Source organism: Thalassophryne amazonica, chromosome 7, assembly GCF_902500255.1.
Source record: "Thalassophryne amazonica chromosome 7, fThaAma1.1, whole genome shotgun sequence".
Lineage (NCBI taxonomy): Eukaryota > Metazoa > Chordata > Actinopteri > Batrachoidiformes > Batrachoididae > Thalassophryne > Thalassophryne amazonica.
Window position 1 is genome coordinate 832,996 of NC_047109.1, and position 19,309 is coordinate 852,304.

At 42.6% G+C, this 19,309-nt stretch overlaps 1 protein-coding gene across 1 annotated transcript in view; it reads left to right on the forward strand.

Annotated features, from left to right (window-relative positions):
- The window catches only part of LOC117513538 (collagen alpha-6(VI) chain-like), a 276,666-nt gene that overhangs the window by 154,142 nt on the left and 103,215 nt on the right, over nucleotides 1–19,309 (forward strand). The window contains 13 exon segments of the mRNA XM_034173701.1: nucleotides 1,973–2,026; nucleotides 2,330–2,401; nucleotides 2,578–2,604; nucleotides 2,706–2,750; nucleotides 7,556–7,609; nucleotides 11,443–11,505; nucleotides 12,017–12,082; nucleotides 12,235–12,288; nucleotides 13,751–13,786; nucleotides 16,587–16,649; nucleotides 16,753–16,815; nucleotides 17,996–18,058; nucleotides 19,245–19,307. Coding sequence (XP_034029592.1) covers nucleotides 1,973–2,026; nucleotides 2,330–2,401; nucleotides 2,578–2,604; nucleotides 2,706–2,750; nucleotides 7,556–7,609; nucleotides 11,443–11,505; nucleotides 12,017–12,082; nucleotides 12,235–12,288; nucleotides 13,751–13,786; nucleotides 16,587–16,649; nucleotides 16,753–16,815; nucleotides 17,996–18,058; nucleotides 19,245–19,307 — 723 coding nt within the window.

Here is a 19,309-nt window from a genome sequence, read left to right on the forward strand (position 1 = left end):
ACATTGACATCAGAAAACCACTCACCCACACGACACCACACACGCTGTCTGCCATCTGCCCTGGACAGTGTGAACTGGGATTAATCCGTGAAGAGAACACCTCTCCAACGTGCCAAACGCCAGCGAATGTGAGCATTTGCCCACTCAAGTTGGTTATGACAACGAACTGGAGTCAGGTCGAGACCCCGATGAGGACGACGAGCATGCAGATGAGCTTCCCTGAGATGGTTTCTGACAGTTTGTGCAGAAATTCTTTGGTTATGCAAACCGATTGTTTCAGCAGCTGTCTGAGTGGCTGGTCTCAGATGATCTTGGAGGTGAACATGCTGGATGTGGAGGTCCTGGGCTGGTGTGGTTACACGTGGTCTGCGGTTGTGAGGCTGGTTGGATGTACTGCCAAATTCTCTGAAACGCCTTTGGAGACGGCTTATGGTAGAGAAATGAACATTCAATACACGAGCAACAGCTCTGGTTGACATTCCTGCTGTCAGCATGCCAATTGCACGCTCCCTCAAATCTTGCGACATCTGTGGCATTGTGCTGTGTGATAAAACTGCACCTTTCAGAGTGACCTTTTATTGTGGGCAGTCTAAGGCACACCTGTGCACTAATCATGGTGTCTAATCAGCATCTTGATATGGCACACCTGTGAGGTGGGATGGATTATCTCAGCAAAGGAGAAGTGCTCACTATCACAGATTTAGACTGGTTTATGAACAATATTTGAGGGAAATGGTGAAATTGTGTATGTGGAAAAAGTTTTAGATCTTTGAGTTCATTTCATACAAAATGGGAGCAAAACCAAAAGTGTTGCGTTAATATTTTTGTTGAGTGTGTGTGTGTGTGTGTGTGTGTGAAAGCCAGTTTGCTCTGTGTGAGCCTGCCCATCAGATTGTGCATCCTGGTTAGTACTTGGATGGGAGATCTCTTCAGAAAACCAGGGACTGTGTGTGTTTCTCTGAGTAAAACTGGAGTTGTGTCAGGAAGGGCATCCGGCGTTAAACTTGTGCCAAATACCACTGCGGATCTGGCTGTATCCACTGTATATTAGGTCAGCTGAGTATGGGGGCCAGTCAATAGTATCACTTCCTTCATCCTCCAGGAACTGCCTGCATACTCTCTTCACATGATGCCGGGCATTGTCGTGCACCACGAGGAACCCAGGACCCACTGCACCAGTGTAGGTTCTGACAAAGGGTCCAAGTAATTCATCCCGATACCTTGAACCTGGTCTCATCTGTGGAAAAAACAGGGCACCAGTGGCTGACCTGCCAGTTCTAGTGTTCTATGGCAAATGGCGTTCGAGCTCCATGGTGCCAGCCAATGAGCAGAGGGCCCACTGCAGGTCATCGTGCCCTCAGGCCATCCTCACAAAGTCTGTTTCTGATTGTTTTGTCACACTAGTCGTTCACACCAGTGGTCAGCTGGAGGTTCTTTTTGAGGGCCCTGGCAGTGTTCATCCTGTTCCTTGCACAAAGATGCAACTGCCAGTCCTGCTGATGGCTTAAGGACCTCCTGTCCAGCTCTCCTAGAGCCGTCATAGTAGCACTCCAGACAACACTGTTAAACTAATATGAGCCACACTAACAACACTTAAAAAACCCCAAACCCTGAACCCCCATGGTGCATTGCAGCATAATGTCCATTGTTCACTGTTGCTAGCTAATATTGCAAATTTCTCCAAAAATATTAGTCCTGTCAACTTTCTGTTTTCACATTATTCATTCTTCACCCAAAATACATAAGCATACCAAATGGCAAATGTCAGCTCTCCACAGTTTCTCTGTGATCAAAGTCACACATACACACACACGCGTGCGGTCAGAGTTCAGCAGGTCATATTCTGTCCCCATGGGACATAGTGAAGACGTGTGTGTGGGCTGGAATCCCAGCAGACAGGAAGTCTTCCATGTTTATTATCCAGCTGTTTATTACAAAATGTGAGTTTTTTTCTGCCTGTCTTTTTGAACAGGGGCTGTCCGGACAGAAAGGTCACCCCGGCTTCCCAGGAGACGAGGGAGTCTCCGTATGTGCTGCTTTTTTCTACTTCACAACAATCACTATTTGAACGTCTTTCCAGCTTTTGGCTTTTTTATGTTGTGACTCAAGTTACACAAATAATTGTGGGTTTTAAAGTTAAAATCCTGATTTTAAAGAATGATGTGATGCTTTGGGTCAGAAAGTCCAAAGTCACAGTCTGTCAAAGTGTGTTTCCTGTGCAAAGTTCTGACAAAGCGGCTCAGGACGGACGTGGGTCTGTGTTCCACGCTGACGCCAGTGATGTTACTGCTGACTCAGCATCACATCTCCTCCTCACTTTGTCTTTCAGGGAAATCGAGGGGGTCCTGGACCCACTGGACCTCAGGGTGTCCAGGGTTGTCCCGGGATCAGAGGACAGCAGGTAGAGTCCCACAAAGAGTCGAACTGATGAGTATTTTCACCCACGTGTGTACACCGAATGTTCGGCGCGGTGTTGATGTTGACTTTGTGTGTGTGTGTGTGTGTGTGTGTGTGTGTGTGTGTGTGTGTGTGTGTGTGTGTGTGTGTGTGTGTGTGTGAACATGTGCACGTCTGCAGGGCTACAGGGGTCTCCGTGGAAACAGGGTGAGTGACATAGACCAACTCCAAAACCAAAGGACATAATGTGACTCATTTTTCTGAGGAATCAATCAGATTTGACAGCTGACTGTGTCCCATCACCACAGGGGGACAACGGAGACGACGGACTGAACGGAGTGGACGGAGAACAGGTAAGAACCTGAGCTGCTGCCCCTCATCAGATCAGATTCTCTTTGATGTACAGTTGTGGTCGAAAGTTTACATACACTCATATCATTTTGGTCTTTCCTCAGTGTGGAATGATTGTACAGAAAACATCATTAATGACTTTAAAAAAAATAAAGAACTGGGTTCACAAGTTTGAATTTATTTTGGATCTTCTATCATCCACACAGGGTCAAAATGATACATACAGGCTCAAATATATACATACACCTTCACTAATATTTGGTTCAGTGCCCCTTAACAAGCTGCACCTCGATCAGACTCATTTGGTCGCCATCAACAAGTTTGTGGTATAATTCTGGCTGATATTTGAAAACTCTTCTGGGCAGAATTGGTAGAGTTCCTTCAAACTGGTTGGTTTCCTGGCACAGACCCGGCTTTTAAACATAATCGGAGCTTTGGGAAAGCCGTTCCAGAAGCTTATCCAACCCACAACCAGGTTTGATGTCTGTTTGGGATCATTGTCCTGTTGGAACACCCAATTGTGGTCACGTTTCAGCTGAGGTGACGTTGAAAATTTTGGAGGTTGTCCTTCTTCCTCATTATTCATCCACTTTGTTCATCCCCAGAACATGATTGTACCACTACCAAGCTTGATAATTAGTACAGTGTTCTTAGGTATAAAAGACTCACCTTTCCTCCTCCAAACATCCCTCTTGTCATTGTGGACAAATAGCTCAGTCTTTACCTGGTCTGACCATAAAACATTTCTCCAGAAGACATTTGGCATGTGGACGGCTGCAGATTTCAGTCTTGCTTGAAGGTGTTGATTGTGGAACAGGGGCGTCTTTCTTGGTCAGCACCTTCTCATGTAAAATGTAAAACTCACTTCACTGTGGAGAGTGATGCTGATGTTCCAGCAGTTTCCAGTTCATGGCAGGTCTGAGCTTTGGTGTTTCCTTGGTTGTTCTTGAACATCCTAACTAGTTTCCTCTCATCTGAGGGTGACAGGTTGGGTCTTCCTCCAGACCTTGGCAAAGTGGTGACAACTCTAAGTTGTACTGACACACAGTTGTATGAACTGATGATCTTGGAATCTGCCATTGTTTAGAAACTGTTCCAAGAGACGTTCCCAATTTGAGTACATCTACAATTCTCCTTCTTAGAACTTCACTGAGTTCCTTGGACTTTCCTGTTGTTCTGAGTGAGTGAGTTCACTGAGTGCTGTGAAACATGTTCTTTTTATGCTGACAAAGAGAAACTACCAGTTTTAGTCAATCATGATCACTAACGAGGAGTTAATCGGTCTTGAGCTTGTCATGTTAAAAGTACATTCTAGAACCTTCAGCACCACTTATTAAAAGATTTACAGGACATCCAAAAAGTATTCACAGTGCTTGACTTATTACACATTTTGTTATGTTACAGCCTTATTTCAAAATATTCCCTCAAAATTAAACTCACAACATGAAATAATGACAACATGAAAAGTTGTTGTGAAGGTTTAGCAAATTTATTAAAAATAAAAACTAAGAAATCACATGTACATTAGTATTCACAGCCTTTGTTCAATACTTTGTTGATGCACCTTTGGTTCTTCAACCTATATTCAGTGGAATACATCACAAAGACAAGATATTTAATGTTCAAACTGATAAACTTTATTGTTTTTGTGCAAATATTTGCTCATTTTGAAATGGATGCCTGCAACACGTTTCAAAAAAGCTGGGACAGTGGTATGTTTCCCAATGTGTTACGTCACCTTTCCTTCTAACAACACTCAATAAGCATTTGGGAACTGAGGACACTAATTGTTGAAGCTTTGTAGGTGTAATTCTTTCCCATTCTTGCTTGATGTACAACTTCAGTTGTTCAACAGTCCAGGGTCTCCGTTGTCGTATTTTGTGCTTCATAATGTGCCACACATTTTCAATGGGTGACAGGTCTGGACTGCAGGCAGGCCAGTCTAGTATCTGCACTCTTTTACTATGAAGTCACACTGTTGTAAGACATGCAGAATGTGGCTTGGCATTGTCTTGCTGAAATAAGCAGGCACGTCCCTGAAAAAGACGTTGCTTGGATGGCAGCATGTGTTGCTCCAAAACCTGGATGTACCTTTCAGCACTGATGGTGCCATCACAGATGTGTAAGTTGTCCATGCCATGGGCACTAACACACCCCCATACCATCACAGATGCTGGCTTTTGAACTTTGTGCTGGTAACATTCTGGACAGTCCTTTTCCTCTTTTGTCTGGAGGACACGATGTCCACAGACCACAGCATGCTTTTCCACTTTGTGTCTGTCCATTTCAAATGAGCTCGGGCCCAGAGAAGGCAGCGGCGTTTCTGGATGTTGTTGATGTTTGGCTTTCACTTTGCACTTTCACTTTGAGTTTTAACTTGCACTTGTAGATGTAGCGACGAATTGTGTTAACTGACAATGGTTTTCTGAAGTGTTCCTGAGCCCACGCAGTAAGATCCTTTACACAATGATGTCAGTTTTTAATGCAGTGCAGCCTGAAGGATCAAAGGTCACGGGCATTTAATGTTGGTTTTTGGCCTTGCTGCTTATGGGTAGAAAGTTCTCCAGATTCTCTGAATCTTCTGATTATATTATGGACTGTAGATGATGGAATCCCTAAATTGCTGGCAATTGAGCACTGAGAAACATTGTTCTTAAACTGTTAGAGTATTTTTTCATGCAGTTGTTCACAAAGTGGTGATCCTCGCCCCATCTTCGCTTGTGAATGGCTGAGCCTTTTGGGGATGCTCCTTTTATACCCAATCATGACACTTACGTGTTTCCAATTAGGTGTTCTTTGAGCATTCATCAACTTTCTCAGTGTTTGTTGCCCCGCCCCAACTTTTTTGAAATGTGTTGCAGGCATCCATTTTGAAATATTTGCACAAAAACAACAAAGTTTATCAGTTTGAACATTAAATATCTTGTCTTTGTGGTGTATTCAATAGACTATAGGTTGAGGAGGATTTGCAAATCATTGTATTCTGTTTTTATTTACATTTTACACAATGTCCCAACTTCATTGGAATTGGGGTTGTATCTTTGGGCATTTTGGTTCATTCCTCTTTGCAGCATCTCTCAAGCTCCATCAGGTCGGATGGGGAGCATCGGTGCACAGCCATTTTCAGATCTCTCCAGAGATGTTCAGTCAGATTCAGGTCTGTGCTCTGGTTGGGCCACTCAAGGACATTCACAGAGTTGTTCTGAAGACACTCCTTTGATATCTTGGCTGTGTGTTTAGGGTCATTGTCCTGCTGAAAGATGAACCGTTGCCCCAGTCTGAGGTCAAGAGCACTCTGGAGCAGGTTTTCATCCAGGATGTCTCTGTATATTGCTGCATTCATCTTTCCCTCAATCTTGACTAGTCTCCCAGTTCCTGCTGCTGAAAAACATCTCCACAGCATGATGCTGCCACCACCATGCTTCATTGTAGGGATGGTGCCTAGTTTCCTCCAAACATGACGCCAAAGAGTTCAATCTTTGTTTCATCAGACCAGAGAATTTTGTTTCTCATGCTCTGAGAGTCCTTCAGGTGCCTTTTGTCAAACTCCAGGTGGGTTTCCATGTGCCTTTTACTAAGGAGTGGCTTCCGTCTGGCTACTCTACCATACAGGCCTGATTGGTGGATTGCTGCAGAGATGTTTGTCCTTCTGGAAGGTTCTCGTCTCTCCACAGAGGATTGCTGGAGCTCTGACAGAGTGACCATCAGGTTCTTGGTCACCTCTCTGACTAAGGTCCTTCTCCCCCGATTGCTCAGTTTAGATGGGCGGCCAGCTCAAGGAAGAGTCCTGGTGGATCTGAACTTCTTCCATTTACAGATAATGGAGGCCACTGTGCTCACTGGGACCTTCAAAGCAGCAGAAATGTTTCTGTACACTTCCCCAGATTTGTGCCTCCAGACAATCCTGTCTGAGAGGTCTACAGACAATTCCTTTGACTTCATGCTTGATTTGTGCTCTGACATGCACTGTCAATTGTGGGACCTTATATGTAGACAGGTGTGTGTCTTTGCAAATCATGTCCAATCAACTGAATTGACCCCCAGGTGGACTCCAATTAAGCTGCAGAAACATCTCAAGGATGATCAGTGGAAACAGGAGGCACCTGAGCTGGATTTTGAGCTTCATGACAAAAGCTGTGAATACTTATGGACACATGAATTACTTTATTTATTTATTTATTTTGCAAACATCTAAATAAAAAGCTTTTTCTACATTGCCATTATGGGGCATTATGTGTTGAATTTTGTGGAAAAAAATGAATTTCATCCATTTTGGAATAAGGATGTCACATAACAGAATGTGGAAAAATGAAGTGCTGTGAATACTTTCTGAATATCCTGTGTGTGAACGTATGTATATATTTGAGCCTGTCTGTATAATTTTGACCCTGTGTAGAATAGAGAAGATCCAAAATAAATTCAATCTTGTGCACCCAATTCTTGTTTTTTGAAGTCAATACTGATGTTTGATGCACAGTAATTCCACCTTGAGCAAAGAACAGTTCAAAGACATTAAAAAAACAAAGTTACCATGATGGGTGTATGTAAACATATGACCACAAGTGTATTTAGTCTGATATTAGGGCATCGTTAGGGATTCCAGCAAACAGAACACCGAGGATCAGCCTGAGGACACACCCACAAGTCAGCTGACCGCAGCGGAACGAGGAGGATGAATCGTGTGTGTGTGTGTGTGTGTGTGTGTGTGTGTGTGTGTGTGTGTGTGTGTGTGGTGCCCATAAGGTCAAAGTTCAGTCTTCTCCTGGACAGTCTCAGAACTGTTGTGGTGTTGTATTTGTGTTTGCAGGGAGTGACGGGAAAAAACGGCTCTCTAGGACAGAGAGGACACCCAGGAAACCCGGTAAAATAAAAATAAATTAATCTTTTTTTTTTTTTTTTTTCACAGCGTGCTTCATGTGTGAACACATGTTGGTGAGAATTACTGTTCTGTCTGCAGTCAGACAAAATGGATTATTATTATTATTATTATCAAGACCTGAAACAATATTTCATCATTTGTACAAAAAATTATGAGAATGACTGTAAATATTAGAAAATGTAACTGATTAATAATTTAGAAATGTCTAGTTTTATATTTGTGTCATGAAAACATTAATGATTAATAGGAACAGAATGAAGGAAAATCCTAAAAAAGTTTTGTTTTTTTCATAAACTTCTGATTGTTGGCGTCAGTATTGGCAGTGGTTTTTTTTTCTTTTTAATTAAATGATAATAATAAAAAATATTCAGGCTTCAAAAATATAAATCATTTTATAAAAAGAATCAGAATCATATGATTATTTAATTCCATATATCAGCGTAGTATGTTCTCATAGTCCATTTTTACCCGAGGTCATCAAATATGGGAATCGGGTATTGCAAAGACTTTGTGTCTGTCTGTCCGTCTGTCTGTGCTCAGTGTAAGTCCAGTCCTGTCCCTGCCAGAGTCTTCAAACTCACAGGGAACATTCTTGGGACACAGACCTCGGACAAGTTCAAAGATGGCCGACCTTGACCTATTTTAAGAGGTTGAAAGGTCACATTTTGTTTCATTCTGTTTTTATTTATTTCCACGTGAGGACAGCATGCCGACGTCCACGCTTCACACAGTACAGTTATGTGAGGTTGTATCCTACAAGCCACGTCAGGTGTGTCCCAGCTATGACTTTCGAACACAGATATCTGAACAGCTGCAGGTCGCAGGAGAACACGCCCACCTCTGTCAGCGGACCTCGGCAGCTCACAGAAAAAAAGGCTGATTTTAATTTCATGTATGTATTATTATGTGTTTGTCCTGCATCTGTCTGATGTCTGTGTTGTAATTTAACACCTTGCATGCATGGTCACGTCCAGCTATCAGTCAGTCGGCGGTCAGCTGACAGGCGCCGTATGTCCACAGCAAAGCATATGAGCAAAGCAGTCACACAAGAGTGAGTTCATGCCTTCACCCCCATTTGTTTTACTTAATTTCCACTCTTTCTGTCTGACAAGTAAACTACAATTTACGTGGTAGAAGTGACATCAGCCGTCCGGGTTTACACCATGCCACACACTCAGACGCTGGTCAGTTCTCATGAGGGCGTGAGCGCCCGTACTCACACATGTGCACTGCATGTTCTGCAGCTGAGTTGCAGGACACAGTGGCCAGCTGGTCCAGCAGCACACTGCGCTGGACAGCGACCAGACTTCGGGACCTTCAGCCACAGCTGATGTTGGATTCATGGTGGGTGTGTGTGTGTGTGTGTACTGGGGGGGCAAACTCCACAAGCCATTTGTGTTGGCAGGGCGGATGACAGGAGGGGGGTGGCACAGTCACACCCATGTGTTGCTAGGTTAAGGCACTTTGTGTGGTATTTATATACTTTTCACAGACAGGACAAATGTGGTTGCCTGCTGTCTGCTATTGTACCAGGAGCGCAAATAGCCCCGCCTTTTCAAAGTGTCCATTGAGCGGTGTTAGTATGTTTGTATGTGGCACCTCGACTTTGGCTGACACATGCCAATAGGGGGATCGAATGAGCACACGCAGGGAATTCGCTGTCTTTTGCACACTTGTGTGTGTGGATGGTTGTGGCAACAGGTGTACGAGGCGTTTGAGGCGGCTCCGATTTTTCTCGAACAATTTGAACATCAAACAATTGGATCAAAATAATTAATGTAAATAGCAATAAATGTGTAATTAATGAATTACAACTCCAATTCCAATGAAGTTGGACATTGTGTAAACTGTAAATAAAAACAGAATACAATGATTTTCAAATCCTCTTCAACCTATATTCAGTTGAATACACCACAAAGACGAGATATTTAATGTTCAAACTGATACATTTTATTGTTTTTGTGCAAATATTTGCTCATTTTGAAATGGATGCCTGCAACACATTTTCAAAAAGCTGGGACAGTGATATGTTTACCACTGTGTTACATCACCTTTCCTTCTAACAACACTCAATAAGTGTTTGGGAACTGAGGACACTAATTGTTGAAGCTTTGTAGGTGGAATTCTTTCCCATTCTTGCTTGATGTACGACTTCAGTTGTTCAACAGTCCGGGGTCTCCGTTGTCATATTTTGTGCTTCATAATGCGCCACATTTTCAATGGGCGACAGATCTGGACTGCAGGCAGGCCAGTCTAGTACCCGCACTCTTTTACTATGAAGCCACGCTGTTGGAACATGTGCAGAATGTGGCTTGACATTGTCTTGCTGAAATAAGCACACAGATGCTGGCTTTTGAACTTTGTGCTGGTAACAATCTGGATGGTCTTTTTCCTCTTTTGTCCAGAGGACACAACGTCCATGATTTCCAAAAACAATTTGAAATGTGGACTCATCAGACCACAGCACACTTTTCCACTTTGCGTCTGTCCATTTCAAATGAGTTCGGGCCTAGAGAAGGCGGTGGGGTTTCTGGATGTTGTTGATGTATGGCTTTCACTTTGCATGGTAGAGTTTTAACTTGCACTTGTAGATGTAGCGATGAACTGTGTTAACTGACAATGGTTTTCTGAAGTGTTCCTGAGCCCACACGGTAAGATCCTTTACTCAATGATGTCGGTTTTAATGCAGTGCCGCCTGAAGGATCGAAGGTCACGGGCATTCAGTGTTGGTTTTCGGCCTTGCCGCTTACATGTAGAACGTTTTCCAGATTCTCTGAATCTTCTGATTATATTATGGACTGTAGAGGATGGAATCCCTAAATTCCTTGCAATTGAACATTGAGAAACATTGTTCTTAAACTGTTAGACTATTTTTTCATGCAGTTGTTCACAAAGTGGTGATCCTTGCCCCATATTTGCTGAGACTTTTGGGGATGCTCCTTTTATACCCAATCATGACAATTACCTGTTTCCAAACAGGTGTTCTTTGAGCATTCATCAACTTTCCCAGTCTTTCTTTGCCCCTGTCCCAACTGTTTTGAAATGTGTTGCAGGCATCCATTTCAAAATATGCAAATATTTGCACAAAACAATAAAATTGATGAGTTTGAACATTAAATACCTTGTCTTTGTGGTGTATTCAATTGAATATAGGTTGAAGAGGATTTGCAAATCATTGTGTTCTGTTTGTACTTACATTTTGCACAACATCCCAACTTCATTGGAACTGGGGTTGTATATGTATAAAATTAATAAATTGATATTATATATATATATATATATATATATATATATATATATATATATATATATATATATATATATATATATATATATATATATATATATATATTTGCACTGGGATACCCATTAAACAACTGCACATTATCAAGACGACAATGCTCATGCAGCCGAGGCTATTTTTAGCATTACATTTTATTTAGACTTTCATAACATTATGAAGTCACAAATGTCAGTTTTAAGATTTTGTTTTTTGTCACTGAGCACATTAATAAAAATGATATTAATAAACAAACCCCTGATTTCATGCAGTCTTGTGTTATTATAAATTATTTGTATAACATCAAACAGAAATGATCTATTTTAACAGTGAAGTTTCAAACATTTAATTGATTTATATTTATTCACAAATATTAAACATTTCTCAGAATTCTATCCTTATTTGTAAAAGTTTTAAAACAAGTTATTGCTGTGGTTTAGCAGCGTTGCCCTTTAGTCCATCAAAGGAGGCTGTCACAGCTTGTAGTCTTTGACCTTTGACCTCTGCACGTTTGACTGACAGCCCTTGTCCTCAGGGTATCCCGGGAATCAGAGGGGAGGCGGGACTCAAAGGAGAGCGAGGACTGAGAGGAGATCCGGTAAGTCTCTTAGAAAACTTTCTGTGAACTGATGAAAGCAAACAGCACTGAAAATATGATTTTGTTTTATACTCGTGATGGAGGGAAGCAGCAACCAGAGAATCAGTTTTTGTTTATGATGGACTTAAAATCATTAAACCAGTGACAAAAGGAAAACAAGTAGATGATCAAACCCTGAAGATCAGAGAGGGAAGCATGGATACCGACATGAGACAAAAACTATAACAGGAACCCCGAACGGGCAGCATCATGACAATCGATAGATTAATCAATAGAAAACACACAGACTCACACACACAAATCAGAGAACAAAAACATTTGGACTTAAAATCAACCAGATTTCACTCAGATCCTTTTTTCTTGGAACACTTGGATGAGGTGAAACCGGAACGTCCCCCGTGATGATCATTATGTTGTCTGAATCCTGCCATCATCATTAAAGCCGAAAACCAGCTCAGACCGGTTTTGACTGAGTCACAGCTTTAAAGACGGACTCTGTGTTTGGTGACAGGGCGAGCTGGGCGTCGACAGCACCGTCCCAGGACCCAAAGGAGACGTGGGAAATCCAGGTTTACCGGTAAGAAACATCCACAGCACCAATCCTGGTCCAAAGGCTTCAACTCAAGTTGACAAACGCAAACTGGACCCACGTGGACAAAGTGTTGGTGCCTGAATTTGCTGAGTGTAAAATGTTATTTGTTGTGTTGATGGTCTGTGACACGCCCACAGGGTGCACCTGGACAGGACGGTCTGCCCGGTGAGAGCGGCGTCAACGGAAACCCGGTGAGGTTTTTAGCTCCGTTTTCTTTCCTTTCAAAGTTTACCAGTGCAACACGCTCATAAAATGTCCAGTCAGCGAAGCCACAATAACGGCCGCGGGAACCAGATGATCTGTTACACCGAATGCGGCGGGCGTCAGTGTGACCCGCCACTCAGTTTCCATAAGCTAGTTTTCATGCATTGTCACGTAACTGAAGGCGTCGTCGCTTTCAGCTTTTTACAGAATTGAAAAAAATCTACTTTGTGTTGAAATCGAGTGACTTTATTTATTTATGTTGTTTTTTTTTTATGACCCACAAACAAAGATTTGGGGGAAATGTCTGTGTTGGGATTTGGCATGAATTTTACACCAGCTGTCCTTCCTGATGCAAGTCCAGTTCTACTTGGACAAACAGGCTCACAGCTGCTGGTCGCCCCAAACGGTCTCCAGCCAGGTTCTAATCAGGATCGACTTGGGTTCAGTTCTGAGAGCTGACCGAGCGCGCGGCTGCTGCATCCTCATTTCTGAACGATATCACGAACTTCCTGCTCATTTTAGTGCTGCTCGAGTTTGACAAACCCACTAGGAACATGGAGACAGATGGATGGATCTATCTCTATATGTCGATATATAGAGATATGTTAGTTGAAATCTTTGCATCACACATTTCTCGGGGGACTGATTTGATCCGTGAGATCTTGCGCACAAGAAAATGCTTGTGCGCATTCTCAGTGTTCAAACATCCCGCTGCATTCAGTGGAACCTGGGAATTTAGTATTTCCAACTTTCAAAATTGAAAAGTTGATTGAATGAGGCAGTAAAAAAAAAGTGAGTCTGTCCACTTATTTGGAAAATCAGAGTCAAAGGTTGTGACTGTGACGAGCGTTGGCACTGACGACGCACACGGCAGACCCGTGTGGGCGTCGTCTCACATGTCCAGCAGACGCCCAGTAAAACTCTCATGTGAAATTTGTCACGACTAAGTCAGACTTTTTCCCAACAGGATCTCTGCTGGCTGAGGTTTATTATTTGTCCGTCATTTTCTTTCTATTTTTACAGGGTTTTTTTTTTTTTTTTTTGCCCTCTCACCCACAGTTGAATCCCTCGCCAGATTGTTGTCACTTCCAGCACACTTTCTAGCCTTCCTGTTCTCTGTCCTGATTAGTCTTGCCGTGTACCAGTTCTTTGCTCTGTGTTTCTTGACTGCGCCTTTTTGCCTCAGCCTATATGCTTGTGTTTACCCGTGCCTCAGACCCCTGCCTGGAGATGACTGCATTTTTGCCTCACCCTGTTTGTGCCTCTGCTCCGTTTTCTGACACCTGTATACCGTACCTCTGCCTCAGTTAAACACGATGACTTCTTATACCTCAAAGCCTGGTTTGGGAGTTTGTATTGTTGGTCCACCCGCTCCTGGTGTCGGCCAGCCGCCCGTCATGACAGAAGTAACTCATTCATTCTGTATATCTGCTGTTTTGTGGTGTTTAGGGTCCTAAAGGAAGTCCAGGTCCACCTGGTGTGAAGGTAAGAACCTAAATCGAACCCAAACAAGGTTTCTCCTCTTTCTGTCGGCAGTTTGACATCTTCAGTCTGAGGTCAGGGAGGAAAAAATTGAAAAGAAAAAGAAACTGGAAATTAATCATCCAAAAAAACTCTGCCAGCGTTTGTTTGTTGACCACTCGAGAAGTGAAACATCTGATTTCCCGGAACCCTGATCCCAAACGGTCACACCTGATTTAATTTGATCAAGTTTATTGATCTTTATACCTTCATTTATTCTGAATTATTCAGTCAGCAGAGTTTGAGATCACAGTAACCAGTGGTGGGCACAGCTAACCAAAAAGTTAGATTAGATGCCAGATAATCAGCTAACTAAAAAGTTATCTTTTATAAAGCTAAACTTATAAACCACCCAAAAATTTATCGGAAGCTACAGCTACCCGGTAACTTCCAGTATTGTTTTCAGTACACTTGCAACTATAAACAAGCTGATTTTGAGTTTTAACACCACGATTGCTTCTGACAGCATCAAAGGCGACCACAGACCCAAACAATGAGTCAGCACTTCTGTCTTTGAGTGTCCTGCCCCCTGCTGGAAGCTCCTTTACTACATAGTTTCCAGCAATGAAGCCGCTGAAAGGAGCAGCGAAACTCAACTCTCTGTTCAAAGGTAGTGTTGCCAGGAGACGGAGGTCTTGGAAAATAAAGCAGTGCTGACTTATGTTTTTGAGTTATAAATAAAATTAATACAGATAGAATAACTCCATTAATGTCAATTCTGTCATTTTACAAAGTTAAAATATAACATATATATATATATATACGAGGTCTCTTAGATAATAAACCGACCCTTTTATTTTTTTTTTTAACTATATGGATTTGAATGACATGCAATTACACCAATCATGCTTGAACCCTCGTGCTCATGCGTGAGTTTTTTCACGCGTGTCGGTGACGTCATTTCCCTGTGGGCAGGCCTTGAATGAGCTGTGGTCCCGCCCTCTCGGCTGAATTCCTTTGTTTCATACGCTGCTCGAGACGGCGCGCGTTGCTTTATCAAAATTTTTTCTGGACCTGTGAGGAATATCCGAGTGGACACTATTCGAGAAATTAAGCTGGTTTTCTGTGAAAAGTTTAATGGCTGATGAGAGATTATGGGGTGTTTCTGTCGGTGTAAGGACTTCCCACGGAGCGGGACGTCCTGCAGCGCTTCCAGGCGCTGTCGTCGGCCTGTTTCGAGCTGAAAACATCCTAATTTAAGGCTTAATTCACCCAGGACATCGTGAGAGAACAGAGAAGATTCAGAAGAGGCTGGCATGAGGAATTTATGCGGACATTCCACTGTTTAAGGACATTTTTTTAATGAAAGACGTACGCGCAAATTCGCCGAGTCGTTTCCGTGACGACTCGGCAAATCTGTGTGCGCCGCGACAGGAAAAACACCTCCGTGTTGAAAACCATTTGTAGAATTCAGGCGGCTTTTAATGGCTTTCAACAAGTGAGTAACTGAGAAATTGTTTAACAGCTTGGGCATGTTCCAACTTGCCCGTTAAGATTTCCAACGGAGGTGTTTTTCCTGCCGCGACCCCCCGCGGTCGGGTCCAGCCCGACATCCGACTCTGCCCGCACGTTCTTTCATTACAAAATGACCGTTAACAATGGAATGTCCGAATAAACTCCTCATGCCGACTTCTTCTGAAAGTTCTCTATTCTCTGACGACTTACTGCGTCAACAGAGCCTGAAATGTGGAAGTTTTCAACTTGAAACGGCGAGACGCTGCCGCCTCGAAGCGCAGATCGCCGTCAGGCGCCGTGGGCCGTCCTTAAAGCGACACTACCAGACCAAAATCTCTCATCAGCCGTTAAAATTTTTACCGAAAACCAGCTGAATTTATTGAATGGTGTCCACTCAGTTGTGCCTTACAGTTTTGAAAAAGTTTTTATCAAACAAAGCAACAGTCTCTGAGCCATTCCTAAACAATGAAAAAAATCGACGAGCGGGTGGGCCACTCCTCACTCAGGAGAATGACGTAACCGACAGGCGTGAAAAAGCTCTCGCATGCCCACGAGGGTTCAAGCATGTCTGATGTAATCACACGTGATTCAAATCCATATGGTTTTTGAAAAAAATAATAAGGTCAGATACTTTTCTAATAGACCTCGTATATATATTGAATAATGCACTAATTCTGAAGTTTTGTAATAAACACAGACAGATGCCAAAGAGATTATGGGCCTCCGCTAACACTGATTGGTAAAAACCAACACGTTAATGTGAGGTGTGTGTGTGTTGGTGTTTACATATAAATGTGCTTTTGTAAAATATGCCTTTTTTATTTGTAAAAAAAAAAAAGAAGCCACTTGCAAAAAGTCAAGTTGTGATTTGATAACCGTCTGATAACTGCACATCTGCTACCAAACATTTAACATTTAGGTACTCAACTAATTTTAAACTTAATAAATGTTTGTAACTATAAAGCTTGGTTCAGCACGCCTCCAAAAATATGTTAGCAGTCTAAAAATTATTGGACCAAAACTTATTGGAAGATAATTGGTCCGATGATGGTTTTCAAAGTTATCTGAAAAGCTAATCTGACAATGAAAACTTTAGCTTTGATAATTAGCGGTTAGCAGATTAACAGAACTTTGTCCACCACTGACAGTAACCATGGTAAACAGTCACTGATGAAACAAAGCGGCATTTGTCAACTTTACCCATCGTTTCATTTTCATCATCGGAATCTCTGAAATATGCTACGCTGGAACTACAAGAACCATTTTATTTTAAAATGTTTTGTTTTGAACTTATTGTGTTTGTCTGCAGGGTTCAGCTGGAGGACCAGGAGCTGCAGGAGCTAGAGGAAGTCCAGGTTCTTCTGGTCCACAGGTGAGTGACGATACTGCCCAGGTCGATTTAAAGCAGTGCTTCTCAAACTGGTCCCAAAAGACAGCCTGACCTCCACACTTTCTATTTCTTGTTGTTTCCACAGGGTTCCAGGGGGGGCAGAGGTGTTCCTGGACCCACAGGGATTCCCGGTCTTCCTGGAATTCAGGTAAGTTTGTCACTTTATTATTTCCTACTTGCCACGAACGCACCACAAACCACACTGGCCTCAGACCAGCCTGCGACTGTGAAACCTGTGCGTTGAGAGAGGTTGTGGGTTTGATATCTGACTGTGGGAAATGCTGACTGTCACTGAGGTCTGGAACAGATCCGGGTTCATTTTCAGCTGAAAACCTTCAGTTGATAAAAGTTGTTTGACGTTGACAGAAGCTCCGAAAACGCAGCTGAAGAAAAAAAAATGTTTAAAAATGACAGGTTGTGATTTCAGTTTTTACCATCTCTACATCGGTGCGATTTATAGCTGTGGCCCCGCCCACATGCTTATTTATAAGCGGTGCATGACGCTCATCAAACGTCACCAACTCCAACAAACCAACTCTGAGCTCAAAAACAAAGCAGGAGTTAAATCCTGTTCCTGCCCCCTGCAGGCAGCACTGGTCATGACAACCACAGTACGACCGTGTTGGAGCTGAAAGTCTGACATTTGTCCAGTAGGTGGCAGTACTCAGGAATCCAGATCCATACCTTAGCGGAGCAGCTTTTATCGTTGAGGCGCCACGTGCTGGATGACAGTGACGTGTACCGCGGCGCCGTAGTGTCGTAAGTGATGTTCCCTCTCAGTGTAAAGAGTATGCCTCATCTGAGTCTCCACAAAGACTTGGACCTTCTTTCTTCTGCAAACTTATCAGGAGGATCACCGAAAACTGTCCAGTGACCTCATGACTTCAAAAACTCCTCCCCCAACTTATGAAGTACTTATGGTGCAAATATGGACCTCACATGGTTCAGGTCCACTGAGATAACAGATCCCAGAAGATCATGTTCCTCTCATCAGTCAGCAAATATATGCAAAGAAAGTCCCAAAAAGTCCCTCAGATGTTCCACATCCTAAGAACTCCGTGTTCTTAGTGTGTGACTAAAGCACGATTCTGACGGGATCAATTTGACACGACGAGCTGCAGTCACACAACTAATAACACAGTTTATTAGTTAGTTTAGTCCCATCTGAGTGCACCGCTTTAGACATTATGGTGCAGAGACAAAAACACACAGGCAGAGACATACACAGGCAGAGACATATACAGTTACAGAGGGAGACACACACAGACAGACACACACACACGGTTGTGAGCTCAGTAACAGTTTTTGGTTTCCTTCTGTTCCTGCAGGGTCGACCTGGACGTTTTGGAAATCCGGGACCAGCTGGACGCCGAGGTTCTCCTGGACAGAGGGTGTGTGACATCATCAACTGAAAGTACATGTTGCTGAGCGCAAAATGAACCACTGAACATTTGCATTTTATCACTTCTGGAAAATTCATTATAGAATGTAGTTTTTCCAACAAACAATTAACAATTGTATAAACAATCGTCATGAGATTTACTCAGCTTTGAACATTATTTTCTATCTAAGAAATACATTTTTGCAAAATTCATTTCAGCAGTTAAAATCGACATTTGCTTAAAATGGCAACAAACTATTGCGAGTGATATTTTTGTAATTTTTAAAGTGATTAACACGTTATTGATACACAACATCTGAATGCCGACGCCCACCTCAGAGTTTTTAACTGATGTTCTGGTTCATCGAGACGCTGTTATAACTCCACTCAGTTTGCTTCATGTGGACAGAAACATGCAGTAGATAGTCCTAATTTAATAAATTCACCAGAAATACATTACGACATTCAATAGGTAATTAGGGAATAACCCTGTTCTGTCTCGTCCTCAAATCATCAGACACAAGGGGGTTATTCCCATTCTAATTCAACTCCATCATTTGCACGGTTTATTTTTCTGTAGGTAATTCGGTCGGCGAGGCTTACCGACGAGCCGAGGCAGTGTCACTTCAACCGCGGTCAGGTTCCTCAAACGTGAAAATCCATCAAATCCCTCAAATGCAAAACAGTAATTGTGTATCAGAATCCACATCAATACTTTCATGTGGCATCTTAAATTCATCCATTTTGCAGCGGTGTCGGTACGCAACTTTCTCTCGCTCTCAGCTAACAGCGCTAACAGCTAGCAATGGTGTTCTGTTGAATTGTGCGTGTCATCACATAAATCGACAGTTCCGCATCCTGACAATATTACGCATGCGTGAGCGTGCACAGTTGCGCGGAGGACAAGAATGACATTTGACAGGAATGACATATTGTCAGGGCGCAGAGTAATACATCCAAATGAGAAACGGTCGATTATTTTGCCACAGTTACGCCGATTATTATACAGCCTGAAATCTCACACGCTTAACCAATCAGATTTGAGGAAAAAAATGTAATTGGATTCGAATAAGAGTCAGAGTAAAAAAGAACATTTCTGTTTCATGAGTTTCATTCTGGTCCACTGTTAAAGATGATATTCAGCGTTTTATCCACACAGACTAAGTTTTATATTTGTTATATTTTCTGGAATTTAGGGCCAACCTGGAGATCCAGGCACCAAAGGTGGACCAGGACCACAAGGACCTCAAGGCCTTCCGGT